Consider the following 13,993-nt stretch of genomic DNA (forward strand, 5'->3'; position numbering starts at 1 on the left):
CTACCAAGATGACCCTACCAAGATGACCTTACCAAGATGACCTTACCAAGATGACCCTAACAAGATGACCCTACCAAGATGACCCTACCAAGATGACCCTACCAAGATGACCCTACCAAGATGACCCTACCAAGATGACCTTACCAAGATGACCCTACCAAGATGACCCTACCAAGATGACCCTACCAAGATGACCCTACCAAGATGACCCTACCAAGATGACCTTACCAAGATGACCCTACCAAGATGACCCTACCAAGATGACCCTACCAAGATGACCTTACCAAGATGACCCTAACAAGATGACCCTACCAAGATGACCCTACCAAGATGACCTTACCAAGATGACCTTACCAAGATGACCCTAACAAGATGACCCTACCAAGATGACCCTACCAAGATGACCCTACCAAGATGACCCTACCAAGATGACCCTACCAAGATGACCTTACCAAGATGACCCTACCAAGATGACCCTACCAAGATGACCCTAACAAGATGACCCTACCAACTCAGTCTTTGTCAGTTAATCCTCCTTAATAAAAGGGGGAAGTTAGCCTATCTAGAACCCACTCCAGAATTGGTGAAGTGAAAAGGTTCCAGAAATGGTTTAAGAACTTGTGGAACCCAGTACCAAACGGGATTGGTTCTACTGGGGCGGCGATGCTTGATTTAAGCAACAGCAAAGTTCTCACCCAGTCTGTTATATCTATGTCTATGTCATAGAAATATTGAACAGGTATTACAATTCTAGACAACCGGTTACTTGAAAACCAGAGCCTGACTTAGCCTTAAAGAAAAGCTTTTTTTGCTTGCTGCTTTGTTAGCCAGGCAAAATGAGACGGATCTGTGTTTGTTCTATACATTGTATTTCTATGCTGTGTGTTCTGTGTGGTGAGTGGGGTTGGAGTATGATATGGCAAAATAGGGGGTATGTATGATATGGTACAGGTGGGTACAGCAATGTACAAACATTGAGTGAGGTATAGATAGCCATCTGTCATAAGCTTCAGCCGAATTGGGGTTGATATAGATTATTAACTTTTTATAATTATTTCGGATTTTATCGTTATTAACTATTAACTATTTCAGAAGGTAAAATCCAACATCTTCTTGTTAAAGAAGCACTGCATTATTATGTGTTTTCTACGACCCAGAGTCAAAAAAACGGAGACATCTTTCGAAAAAATGTCTAGAGAGGAAAAGAAAAACGAAAAAATGTTAATATAACATTTTGATTGGGTGCAACTTCTTTCCTTTTTCAAAACAAGGATTAAGAACTCTTATCAGCGTTCGGCTAGGATTCTACAGGGAATCCTAAAGGGAAGGGGGGGGTAGTTTTGTACATATGTACACACTAGTGGGAGTATATGTATTTACACATAATGGAGCAGCACTTCGATTTCACTTCAAGCACCACGGCGGCTGAGTAACCGTCACTTTTTTTAAAAAGACATATTGGTTCTCTTATATAACCCTTATTGGAGAAAACAAAAACGCCAACTAATAAAGTTTAGCTTATTTTTTCGAATGCTCTAACAAGCTCTGTAACGTTATCTTCCCGTCACTTTGTTATACCGGACCAACTTTAGGGACTGAGCGCTATCTACCACTGCAGAAGCCATTTAGTAAGACGCATGAAGAGACAGACATAGAGAGAGAGAGATAGAGAGAGAGAAAGACAGAGAGAGAGAGAGAGAGAGAGACAGAGGCAGAGAGAGACAGAGAGAGACAGAGAGAGAGACAGAGAGAGAGAGAGAGAGACAGAGAGAGACAGAGGCAGAGAGAGAGAGAGAGAGAGGCAGAGAGAGGCAGAGAGAGACAGAGAGAGAGAGACAGAGAGAGAGAGAGACAGAGGCAGAGACAGAGAGAGAGAGAGAGAGACAGAGGCAGAGAGAGAGAGAGAGACAGAGGCAGAGGCAGAGACAGAGAGAGAGACAGAGAGAGAGACAGAGATCTTCACACAGTGATGAGGATGGAGACCGTGGGACTGAGATGAGCACAGGAGAGACAGAGAAAGGAGAAGAAGGAGAAGATAGGGACAGGAGAGGGAGATTGTATGCCTGCATGTGTCTGAGTCCCTGCATAATGCATGTGTGTGTGTGTGTGTAACTTTAAAACTCGTGAGTTTGAGTGAAACACTGGTCATGGTGCATGGAAGTGCAACACTGTGTGTGTGTGTGTGTGTGTGTGTGTGTGTGTGTGTGTGTGTGTCAAGGTAGTTAAAGGAGTTCCACCACGTCTTTGTGTAAGTGTGCGTGTGGACCTGTGTGTGTGTGTGTGTGTGTACGAATGAGTGTGAGTGGGAGCAGGAATCTTAAGGTGCAGTTGTGCACCGTGGCCAGCGGAGGGTGTGTGTGTGTGTGTCCGTGTGTGTGAGAGTGTGTGTGTGTGTGTGAGTGTCCCTCTACAGGGCAGTGAGGCGGCCGGTCAAAGCAGCCTGGAGCTCGGAGGGCAGGAAGACCCCCAGCTCTGTGATGATGCCCCCCGTGATCAACTGGTGGGGGGTCACGTCAAACGCTGGGTTCCATACCTCGATACCTACGGGGAGAGCGGGGGGGGGGGGGGGGGGGAGAGAAGGAGGGAGAGGGAGGGGGAGAGGGAGAGGGAGGGGGGGGAGAGAGAGAGAAAGAGACAGAAGGGTGAGGGAGGGAGAGGGGGAGAGAGACACAGAGAGAGACAGGTGGGGGGAGGGAGAGGGAAGGGGAGAGAGAGAGTGAGAAAGAGAGAGGGAGGGAGGGTGAGAGAGAGAGGGAGAAAGACAGAGAGAGAGAGATAGAAAGGTGAGGGAGAGAGGGAAGGGGAGAGAGCGAGAGAGGGAGAAATAGAGAGGGAGGGAGGGAGGGAGAGAGAGAGAGGGAGGGAGGGAGGGAGAGAGCGAGAGGATGGGTAGAGAAAGGGAGCAGGAGGGGAGGAGAGAAAATAGAAGAGGAGAAGCAGAGAGAGTGAGGGCCAAGTTTACACACACACACACACACACACACACACACACCCCAGGGGACCGGAGGTTCCATTAATCGAGTGTGTTTAATTACTTTGATGTCACTGAGCGCCGGTCCCCCCCCCCCCTCCCTGGGTGCTGTAATGAGAGGTCATGTGACACGACTCAATCAGCTCGCCTGGAACACAGTCAGCAGGGAGAACAACTGTTCAATCTCTCTGTCTGTCTGTGTGTCTGTCTGTCTGTCTGTCTGCCTCTGTCTGTCTGCCTGTGTCTGTCTGCCTGCCTGTGTCTGCCTGCCTGCCTGCCTGCCTGCCTGTCTGTCTGCCTGTCTGCCTGTCTGCCTGTGTCTGCCTGTGTCTGCCTGCCTGCCTGTGTCTGCCTGCCTGCCTGTGTCTGTCTGCCTGTCTGCCTGTCTGCCTGTCTGTCTGTCTGTCTGTCTGTCTGTCTGTCTGCCTGTCTGCCTGTGTCTGCCTGTGTCTGCCTGTGTCTGCCTGCCTGCCTGCCTACACAAAACATTTCAAGGCAAAATAATACATAATTTAATTATTATTTAGTAAATGATAATAAATACTTGATTGCCAAGGATATTGTTGTTAAGAACAAAAGCGAAAGTGAAAGTGGTACGGAGGTCCTCAGTGACTTCAGCGTTTCAGAGGTATTTCCAGATTGCGTGACTAAACATGTTGTGACGTTAGAATTATAAGGTTCTATCTCCATTTTTGTCAAAATTGAGTTTTTTACATTAGGTGTTTATTAATGCCTGTGTGGTGTTATTTTTTTAAATATTGACATTTTTTAGTTAGTAATTCATAAAATACAAAGGTTCCATCTCACAAAACATAATGGAATGTAAAAACTTTGACGCTCAATACCTCTGAACTAACCTAAACGGAGATGGAACCTTATAATTCTAAGCTCACGATTTGATAATGCAGCGTCACGCTGTTAAACAATGCTTTCCTTGTTCAGGTTTCTCTCAAGACTATGTGCTGTGGCGTACACAAGTGAATGTCAGTGCTGGACTGTGAGATTAACTGTCTGAAGTTTGGTTGACGTGCCAGAGAGTATATACACCTGGGGGGTATTCAATCAACGCCGCTGAAAGAAAATCCAGGCTTATTTTTGATAAATCTCGCAAGGCCACCCTCGACAGTTACAGCAGTCTCTGTACCACACACACACACACACACACACACACACACACACACACACACACACACACACACAACCAGACAAACACACACACACACAAACACACACACAAACAGACAAACACACACACCATAACAACCCCCACACAAATAAACACACACACACACACACACACCATAACAACCCCCACACAAACAAACAAACACACACACACACACACACCACAACACACCCCCACACAAACAAACATACACACGCACACACCACAACCCCTCCCCCCCTCCCCACACACACACACACACACAGGGGCGTGTCCTCTCTTACCGGGGGCGGCGATGCGGATGCCGTTGATGCTGGTGAGCTCCTCCGCGGGGCGCTCCTCGATGACGATGTCCCGCCCGCTCTCCAGGCTGAGGTCACATGACGTGCTGGGCGCCGCCACGTAGAAGGGGATCCCATGATGCTTAGCGGCGATGGCCAGCTGGTACGTGCCGATTTTGTTGGCGGTGTCTCCGTTGGCGACAACCCTGTCTGCACCGACCACCACGGCTAGGAGGGGAGAGGGGGGGGGGGGAGGAGGGAGAGGTGGGGAGGGGAGGAGGGGGGGGAGGGAGGGGAGGGAGGGGGGAGGGAGGGGAGGAGGGAGAGAGAGGGGGGGAGGGGAGGAGGGAAAGAGGGGGAGGTGGAGAGAGAGAGAGAGAAAGAGGGAGAGGTGGAGAGAGAGAGAAAGAGGGAGAGGTGGAGAGAGGAGAAGAGAGAGGGAGGTGGGGAGAGAGAGAAAGAGGGAGAGGTGGAGAGAGAGGAGGAGAGAGAGAGAGATAGAGAGAGAGAGGGAGAGGGAGAGTTTTAGACGTCTGTTTTGAATCAGCAAACCGACACGTCACGTTACTGAAAGAGGAAGTGAGAGATAAATACACAAACCAACAATAATTAGACAAGACAGACAAACAGAAAGAGAGAGAGAGGAGGGAAGAGAGTGTGTAAGGGAGGGAAACAGAGAAAAGGAGCAGGAGAAAGAGACTTGTGAGGGATGGAGGGAGAGTGAGGGATGGAGGGAGAGTGAGGGATGGAGGGAGAGTGGAGGATGGAGGGAGAGCGAGGGATAGAGTGAGGAATGGAGGGAGAGTGGAGGAGGGAGGGAGAGTGGAGGAGGGAGGAAGAGTGAGGGATGGAGGGAGAGTGAGTGATGGAGGGAGAGTGAGGGATGGAGGGAGAGTGAGGGGTGGAGGGAGAGTGGAGGAGGGAGGGAGAGTGGAGGAGGGAGGGAGAGTGGAGGATGGAGGAAGAGTGAGGGATGGAGGGAGAGTGAGGGATGGAGGGAGAGTGAGGGATGGAGGGAGAGTGGAGGAGGGAGGGAGAGTGGAGGAGGGAGGGAGAGTGGAGGATGGAGGAAGAGTGAGGGATGGAGGGAGAGTGAGGGATGGAGGGAGAGTGGAGGAGGGAGGGAGAGTGGAGGAGGGAGGGAGAGTGGAGGAGGGAGGGGAGAGTGAGGGATGGAGGGAGAGTGGAGGATGGAGGGAGAGCGAGGGATAGAGTGAGGAATGGAGGGAGAGTGGAGGAGGAGGAAGAGTGAGGGATGGAGGGAGAGTGAGGAATGGAGGGAGAGTGAGGGATGGAGGGAGAGTGGAGGAGGGAGGGAGAGTGAGGGATGGAGGGAGAGTGAGGGATGGAGGGAGAGTGGAGGAGGGAGGAAGAGTGAGGGATGGAGGAAGAGTGAGGAATGGAGGGAGAGTGGAGGAGGGAGGAAGAGTGAGGGATGGAGGGAGAGTGGAGGAGGGAGGGAGAGTGGAGGATGGAGGAAGAGTGAGGGATGGAGGGAGAGTGAGGGGTGGAGGGAGAGTGGAGGAGGGAGGGAGAGTGGAGGAGGGAGGGAGAGTGGAGGACGGAGGGAGAGTGAGGGATGGAGGGAGAGTGAGGGGTGGAGGGAGAGTGGAGGATGGAGGAAGAGTGAGGGATGGAGGGAGAGTGAGGGGTGGAGGGAGAGTGAGGGATGGAGGGAGAGTGGAGGAGGGAGGGAGAGTGGAGGAGGGAGGGAGAGTGGAGGACGGAGGGAGAGTGAGGGATGGAGGGAGAGTGGAGGAGGGAGGGAGAGTGGAGGACGGAGGGAGAGTGAGGGATGGAGGGAGAGTGAGGGGTCGAGGGAGAGTGAGGGGTGGAGGGAGAGTGAGGGGTGGAGGGAGAGTGAGGGGTGGAGGGAGAGTGGAGGAGGGAGGGAGAGTGAGGGATGGATGGAGGAAGAGTGAGGAATGGAGGGAGAGTGGAGGAGGGAGGAAGAGTGAGGGATGGAGGGAGAGTGGAGGAGGGAGGGAGAGTGGAGGACGGAGGGAGAGTGAGGGATGGAGGGAGAGTGAGGGGTGGAGGGAGAGTGAGGGGTGGGTGGAGGGAGAGTGAGGGGTGGAGGGAGAGTGGATGAGGGAGGGAGAGTGAGGGGTGGAGGGAGAGTGGAGGATGGAGGGAGAGTGAGGGATGGAGGGAGAGTGAGGGGTGGAGGGAGAGTGGAGGAGGGAGGGAGAGTGAGGGGTGGAGGGAGAGTGGAGGAGGGAGGGAGCGTGAGGGGTGGAGGGAGAGTGGAGGAGGGAGGGAGAGTGAGGGATGGAGGGAGAGTGGAGGAGGGAGGGAGAGTGAGGGATGGAGGGAGAGTGGAGGAGGGAGGGAGAGTGAGGGATGGAGGAAGAGTGAGGGATGGAGGGAGAGTGAGGGATGGAGGGAGAGTGGAGGAGGGAGGGAGAGTGAGGGATGGAGGAAGAGTGAGGAATGGAGGGAGAGTGGAGGAGGGAGGGAGAGTGAGGGGTGGAGGGAGAGTGGAGGAGGGAGGGAGAGTGAGGGATGGAGGGAGAGTGAGGGATGGAGGGAGAGTGGAGGAGGGAGGGAGAGTGAGGGATGGAGGGAGAGCGGAGGAGAAGGAAACAACAGAAGGGAGTGATCGAGGAAGATGGAGAAGAAGGGAGACTGAGAAAGAAAGGTAGAGAGAACCTCACAGAAGACAAAACACAGCGTTCACTCACACACACACACTTTTTTTTCTGTATTGACAGTCCTCCCCTGAACACTTCTTAAATCTTGTTAAACCTCCTTCTAACTACCTGTCTTCCACCTGTCCCCCACGCTTGAGTGTGTGTGTGAAAAAACACAGTTAGAAGAAGATTTAACAAGATTCACACACAGACAGGCAGAGAGAGAGACAGACAGACAGACAGACAGACACACACACACAGACAGACAGGCAGGCACACAGACAGACAGAGAGACAGAGTCAGAGAGACAGACAGACACACAGACAGACACACACACCCACAGACAGGCACACACACAGACAGACAGACAGGCAGACAGACAGACAGACGTACCGGTGACGCCCCTCTCCCTCATGGTGAGCGCCACCATGCTGTCACACACACACACACACACACACACACACACACACACACAGACAGACAGACAGACGTACCGGTAGGGCTGGGTATCGCCACTGATTTCCCAAAACGATTCGATTCCGATTCACAGCTCGATTCACAGCCCGATTCGATTCGATTCACGATTCGATTCGATTCGATTCGATTCCGATTCGATCTAGTTACAATATACATTTTTGGCTTGAATATGAAAGAGATTCTCTGAACTAATGCTATAAATGGTTCAAGGAACCCTATAACATGTAGCATTGTTAAACATATCAATGAATTGACTCCAAAGCAGTTACATGAATGTACTTTTTATTTACATATGACTTTGCTTTTGTCCAGCTCATCTCTATCGTCACATTTTTAAAATCCAAAATGCACCCAGACATCTGACTTTAAGCCTGGTGGTGACTTGAGTGTCCCTGCCATCGCCATGTTTTTAGATTTTAGTGTTGAGACCTCACGTTGCGTGAGATATGCTAAATTATTGTAGCGCGAGATCTGGCCACGAGATCTCGTTGCGGGTTGAAGCTGCAAGCAAAAAAAAAAAAAAAAAAAAAAAAATCGATCTTGGGATTTATGAATCGATAATCGCTCATTTTAATGAAGATCGATTCAGAATCGGGAAATCGATTTTTTGAACCCAGCCCTACGTACCGGTGATGCCCCTCTCCCTCATGGTGAGCGCCACCATGCTGTCACACACACAGACAGACAGGCAGACAGACAGACACACCCACAGACAGGCAGGCAGGCAGACAGACAGACGTACCGGTGATGCCCCTCTCCCTCATGGTGAGCGCCACCATGCTGTCGGTGATGAGCGTGGCGGGGAAGCCCTCGGCCACGGCCTCGTAGGCGGTCAGCCTGGCGCCCTGGTTGTACGGCCGCGTCTCCGTGCAGTACATCCTCTTCAGACGCCCCAGGGCGTGGAGGGAACGCACCACACCTGGGGAGAGAGACGGGGGGGGGGGGGGGCGGGGTTAGGAGGAATACACACACACACACACACACACACACACACTAAACAAACCCTGCCCCTTTACCCCCAGTACTGTGAAATTGTAGATACTTGTAGATTTGTAGATACTTATGCATACAAAAAATACACATACACACTCACGCTCTCACACACTCACGCTCTCACACGCTCTCACATTCTCTCTCTCTCACTCACGCTCTCACATTCTCTCTCTCTCACGCTCTCACTCTCTCACACTCTCTCTCTCACTCACGCTCTCACTCTCTCACACTCTCACTCTCTCACACTCTCTCTCTCTCACACTCTCTCTCACGCTCTCACACTCTCTCTCTCACACTTTCTCACACTCTCTCACACTCTCTCTCTCACTCACGCTCTCACTCTCTCACACTCTCTCTCTCACTCTCTCTCACACACGCTCACACTCTCTCTCACGCTCTCACACTCTCTCTCACGCAGTCATACACTCTCACACACCCACACCCCCCCCCCCCCCCAGTCTTCCCCCCCCCCGTCTCACCCAGGGCAGTGCCGTATCCGGCGGTGGCGAGGGACCCGGTGTTGCAGTGTGTGAGGATGGTCACAGAGTCCCGGGGCACCCCAGACAGGATGTGCTGGGCGCCATAGTTACCGATCTTCCTGTTGTCGTTGACATCCCGCTCCAGCATGTCCTCGATCCAGCTAATCACGCTGCAGGAGGAAGGGGGTGGAGGGGGACACAGAGGAAACAGGGCTGGTTGTCATTGGGCATCTGAGGGTGTCTGTTAACAGAGCAGCCTGTGATTGGCTGATCGACTGAGCAACTCAGAACCATCGGATCGTCTCCCTCCCCTCACACACTCCCTCTCACACTATCTCTCTCCTTCCATCCATCTCTCTGTTTCTTTCTCAGAGGGGCCTGGTGTTCTTGTCCACGCTCTCGTTCTCTGTAAAATGCGTTCCTTCCTTTCACGTTTCTTCCACCCATCTCTCCCTCCATTCCTCAGATCTGCCAATTCTTCCACCTCCCTCTCTCTGTACCCATCTATCCCTCCATCCCTCCATCTCTCCCTCCCTCTCGAAGTCGTTGTGTGTGTTCTTGGCTATGATCTCGTTCTGGCCCAACTCCTTCCGCTCCTTGTCCAATCCTAACTTCCTTTCTCTCTTTCCCTCCATATCCCTAGGCTCAGTCCCTCTAACCCCCCCTCTCCCTCCTTCCCTCCCCCCCTCTCTCCTTCCCTCCCCCCCTCTCTCCTTCCCTCCATCTCCCTATGCTCAGTTCCTCTATCCCCCCTCCCTCCTGCCTTACATCCCCCCCTCCCTCCCCCCCTACCGCTCTCTGAGCTGCTCCATGGTCTTCTCCATGCCCCCCCCCCCCCCCCCCCCCCCCTACCTCTCTCTGAGCTGCTCCATGGTCTTCTCCATGCTTTCGTTCTCGGCGAACTCCATCAGCTCGCGGGCAGCCCGGCCCATGTTGACGGCGGTGGGCCTCGCCGAGGTCAGGTGACACAGAGACTCCCTGATGAAGGTCACGGGGTCGTCGCCCCCGGCGCCCCGCACGCAGCTCCACGGCCAGGCTCAGGCACCCCACGATGGCGATGGCTGGAGCCCCCCGCACCTGGGGAGGGGAGGGGGGGAGGAGAGGGAGGGAGAGGGGTGGGAGGGAAGGGAGGAGGGAGGGAGGGATGGGAAAGAGAAAAAAAGGATGGAGAAAGAAAAAGGGAGGGGGAAAGGAGGGAGGGAGGAGAGGTGGGAGAGAGAGAGGGGGAAGGAGGGAGAGAAAAAAGGATGAAGAGACAGAAAGAAAAAAGGAGGGGGAGGAGGGAGGCAAAATAGTTTGAGGAGAGGAAGAGAGGGAAAGGTAGATGTAGATGGATGCAGAGGAACGACGAGTGAGGAGAGGATAGAGGAGAGAAGAGAGAGGGAAGAAAAAGGAGGGATGGATAGAGAGGGGGAGAAAAGAGGGAGTTAGAAGGAGGGGCGGAGATAATTCTCTGGAGACACTCTAGTATTGCACATCTTCTAACTGCTACCCCCGAGCCAGAGTCCCATTCCAAGAGAATAATATAATAATAATAATAATAATAAGAATAACAAGAAGAAGAAGATTCCATTCAGTTGCAGTGAGTGCATACATACATTCTTCAGTATACATGGTCCCAGCAGGAATCTAACCGACAACCTAAGCGTTGTTAGCACCATGCTCTACCAACTGAACCACAGAGGACCACAAGAGAATACACTCCTCCTCCATGCTCTAGAGCCGTGGTGCACAACCTTGGCTTGTGTGTGTGTGTGTGTGTGTGTGTGTTCACACATCTAGTGAAGAGCCACAAATCTGAATCATTCAATCATTCATTTTCTACGGAAGTCGTCCGCTCCGTCGGGAGACACACACACACACACACACACACACACAGTAGTCGGCAGACGTGAGCGATGTCAGCCGTTAGGCAGCGAGACTGGAATAGAATCCAGCTGTTTTTTTTGTTTTTTTATAACAACTTATCACCATGACTACGGGGAGGAGAGAATGTCACACATTGGCTGTCAACACCCGGCGGTGTGTGTCGCCGGAAGGAACAAGTCCAAATCGCGACTAGGCGTTGTTAAGAGACTAAATCTGTTTGTGTGTGTGTGTGTGTGTGTGCACGTGTAAGCAGAGGTGTTTGGGAATCGCACTCTAATGGGGAGAAGAAAAAAAACTGTATTCCATCAACGTCGCTAAAGGAAAATCCAGGCTCGCAAGACTCATCAAAATAAGCCTGGATTTTCCTTCAGCAACGTTGATGGAATACCCCCCAAGTCGAACCAACTGCCAACCGGCACTAGCACCAACCCAGAACTAGGTTCTCCTTGGTAGAAAGGGGGTATAATGTGTGTGTCTGTCTCACCTGTCTGTCTGTCTGTCTCACCTGTCTGTCTGTGGCTGTCTCTCTATGTGTCTGTCTGTCTGTCTATGTGTCTCTGTCTGTCTGTCTGTGTCTCTGTCTGTCTCACCTGTCTGTCTCTGTGTGTCTGTCTGTCTCACCTGTCTGTCTGTGTCTCTGTGTGTCTCACCTGTCTGTCTGTGTCTGTCTGTCTATGTGTCTCTGTCTGTCTCACCTGTCTGTCTCACCTGTCTGTCTCTCTGTCTCACCTATTCAGACGACACTTCCCTCTTTGTCTGTGTCTTACTGAGGCAACGTGAAGAAGAAACATGCAGGAGACGATGTAAGTATGAGGCAATACCTGACATGACTGTATGTGCGCACACACACACACACACACACACACACACACACAGTGGGCCATGACATCAGCGCTGTGTGAGATCAGTGTTGAGAATCATCTATCTTTCCCCTGGGACCAGAGACACTACCATCATGACATCATCCCCTACTTAGGGCACATTCCATCACACACACACACACACACACACACACACACACACGCACACACACGCACACACAGAGTTGGGACTGATGCTCAAATGGGAGGGTATCCCTCCAATTCCGTTCAAGTAGGTTGTGTGTGAGAGAGAGAGAGAGAGAGAGAGAGAGAGAGAGAGAGAGAGAGAAACACTACTCCGATTATAATTCATAAGATAATGTAACGAAACCAAATAATGTGATTAACAGAACAACTATATGCCCCATGTGATCTCACACCAGGTCAAAGTAACCGCCGAAGATCCCAGAGGTGTCAACAAGCAGGACTCACAGACCATAAAGCAAGAACAAAAAACCAGAAATCGGTCATTAATAATGCATACGATCATCTTTACCGCGAGAGAACGGGGACATTTTCATGGGTGGGCGCAGTTACCTGGCAAGATTGGGTTTTGACGGTCCCACACATTAACGATATCACGATAAATAAGTGATGGCAATCCCTTGTCGTGTTTTAGGATGCCGTTTGGGGAGTTTTAGGATTTAGGACCACCAGCGGCAGCAGCAAGCGACTGTTCGGAGCGCTCATTTAATCGGCAACCGGAGCCATTAGTCTATGGCTGCGTTCGTAGATTCGCTCCGACAGCGCCGGAGCGCACACTGGGTTCAACGTCATAAAGGGACCGGAGTCATTTGATTGGACAAGAGGCATTCCACGAGTGCCGATCCGATTTCCAGAGCGTATTTACGAACGCACACACCCCCTATGTCTGTAGTGCAATACGACGGCGCAGTGGATTCGGTGTTCAACTGCAGGAATTGATGTCAACCGAATTCACTGGCGGACGCAGACCAGAGGGGCCCGTCAATGCAAACCCGATGTATGCATCCGTATGTGAAATGCAAACGCACAGTTGCGCAGGTTGAACACACAAAAGATCGACCCCCGTTTGACACAAAGAGGCATCTGCAGTAAACACAACATTAACAACAACACACGCCGAGACGCACACCGCCACTAGCCGAGGTACATACCCAGCCATCACCTTGTCTCGAGACATCTTAAGACACATTTGACAGACAAAATGTCTTATTTTGGTTAATTAAGACATCTTAAGACAAGGTGATGGCTGGGTATGTAGCCAGCTGATGTCGGCGACGGCGAGCTAGATCAAAACACAGACACACGCGCACAGAGAGAGAGAGAGAGAGAGAGAGAGAGAGAGAGAGAGAGAGAGAGAGAGAGAGAGAGAGAGAGAGAGAGAGAGAGAGAGAGAGAGAGAGAGAGAGAGAGAGAGAGAAAGCCAAGCAGCGATCTCATCATACCTTCATGGACTTGATCGCGTCGTACCCGTCCTGGACAGAGCGCACCTCGTCGAACACGGTCTCGTGCGGCAGCAGCAGCTGGTTGAGGATCTGCAGGGACCCGTTCCGGTACCGAATCGCCTCGAGCGTCATGACTCGAACGGAGGAGGAGGAGGATGTGGTGGTGGATCGGATAGCACTCACACACACACACACACACTGGCGCGCACACACACACACTGGCGTGAGAACGGCAGCAGCACCGGGGGGTTCTCGTCAGCGACCCTGAAGTGTCGGAGAGAGAGAGGGGGGGGGGGGGTTAGGATCGGAGCGAGAGGTTAGGGTCGCGGGTGGGTGTAGGAATAAAGGGCTGGAAAATGAACGCTGGCTGGATGTGTGTGGTGGGGGGGGAGAGAGAGAGAGAGAGCCCAGAAACGGAACCACGTGTTCTCCCCGACAGGAAGCCCTGCCTCCTCTGTGCACACGCCCACCTCTCGCGCACTTTCTCGGGCTTCTCTCTCTCTCTCTCTCTCTCTCTCTCTCTCTCTCTCTCTCTCTCTCTCTCTCTCTCTCTCTCTCTCTCTCTCTCTCTCTCTCTCTCTCTCTCACACACACACACACACAGCGGTCCCCGGGGTCCCACCACCCCCTCTTCTCTCTCCTCTCCTCCTTTTGTTTGGTGGAAATTTAACATTAAGATAAATTGGATTAGCATAAGGAGCAGAGCCGTTGATTTCCCCCCCAACAATAGAGACAGACAATACAGGGTTAAAGAAACAAAGAAGTAGGCCTGTTCGAAAGGGGCCTTCACATGAGAAGTGCAAGAGCGGCAACGCGCCGCTGGTCACGCCGTCGTTTA

At 52.1% G+C, this 13,993-nt stretch overlaps 1 protein-coding gene across 1 annotated transcript; it reads right to left on the reverse strand.

The window, feature by feature from the left end:
* Window positions 1-476: 476 nt before the first annotated feature.
* mri1 (methylthioribose-1-phosphate isomerase 1) lies at window positions 477-13,287 on the reverse strand (the record flags this gene model as incomplete). The annotated part of the gene is given in 7 exon segments (XM_080524307.1): window positions 477-2,541; window positions 4,421-4,645; window positions 8,270-8,446; window positions 9,000-9,169; window positions 9,852-10,012; window positions 10,014-10,076; window positions 13,156-13,287. Coding segments are annotated over 7 exon segments (1,062 nt in total). The 3' UTR covers window positions 477-2,407.
* Between the last annotated feature and the right edge of the window lie 706 nt (window positions 13,288-13,993).

This window comes from Nansenia antarctica (assembly GCF_963989245.1).
Source record: "Nansenia antarctica genome assembly, chromosome: 2".
Taxonomy (NCBI): domain Eukaryota; kingdom Metazoa; phylum Chordata; class Actinopteri; order Argentiniformes; family Microstomatidae; genus Nansenia; species Nansenia antarctica.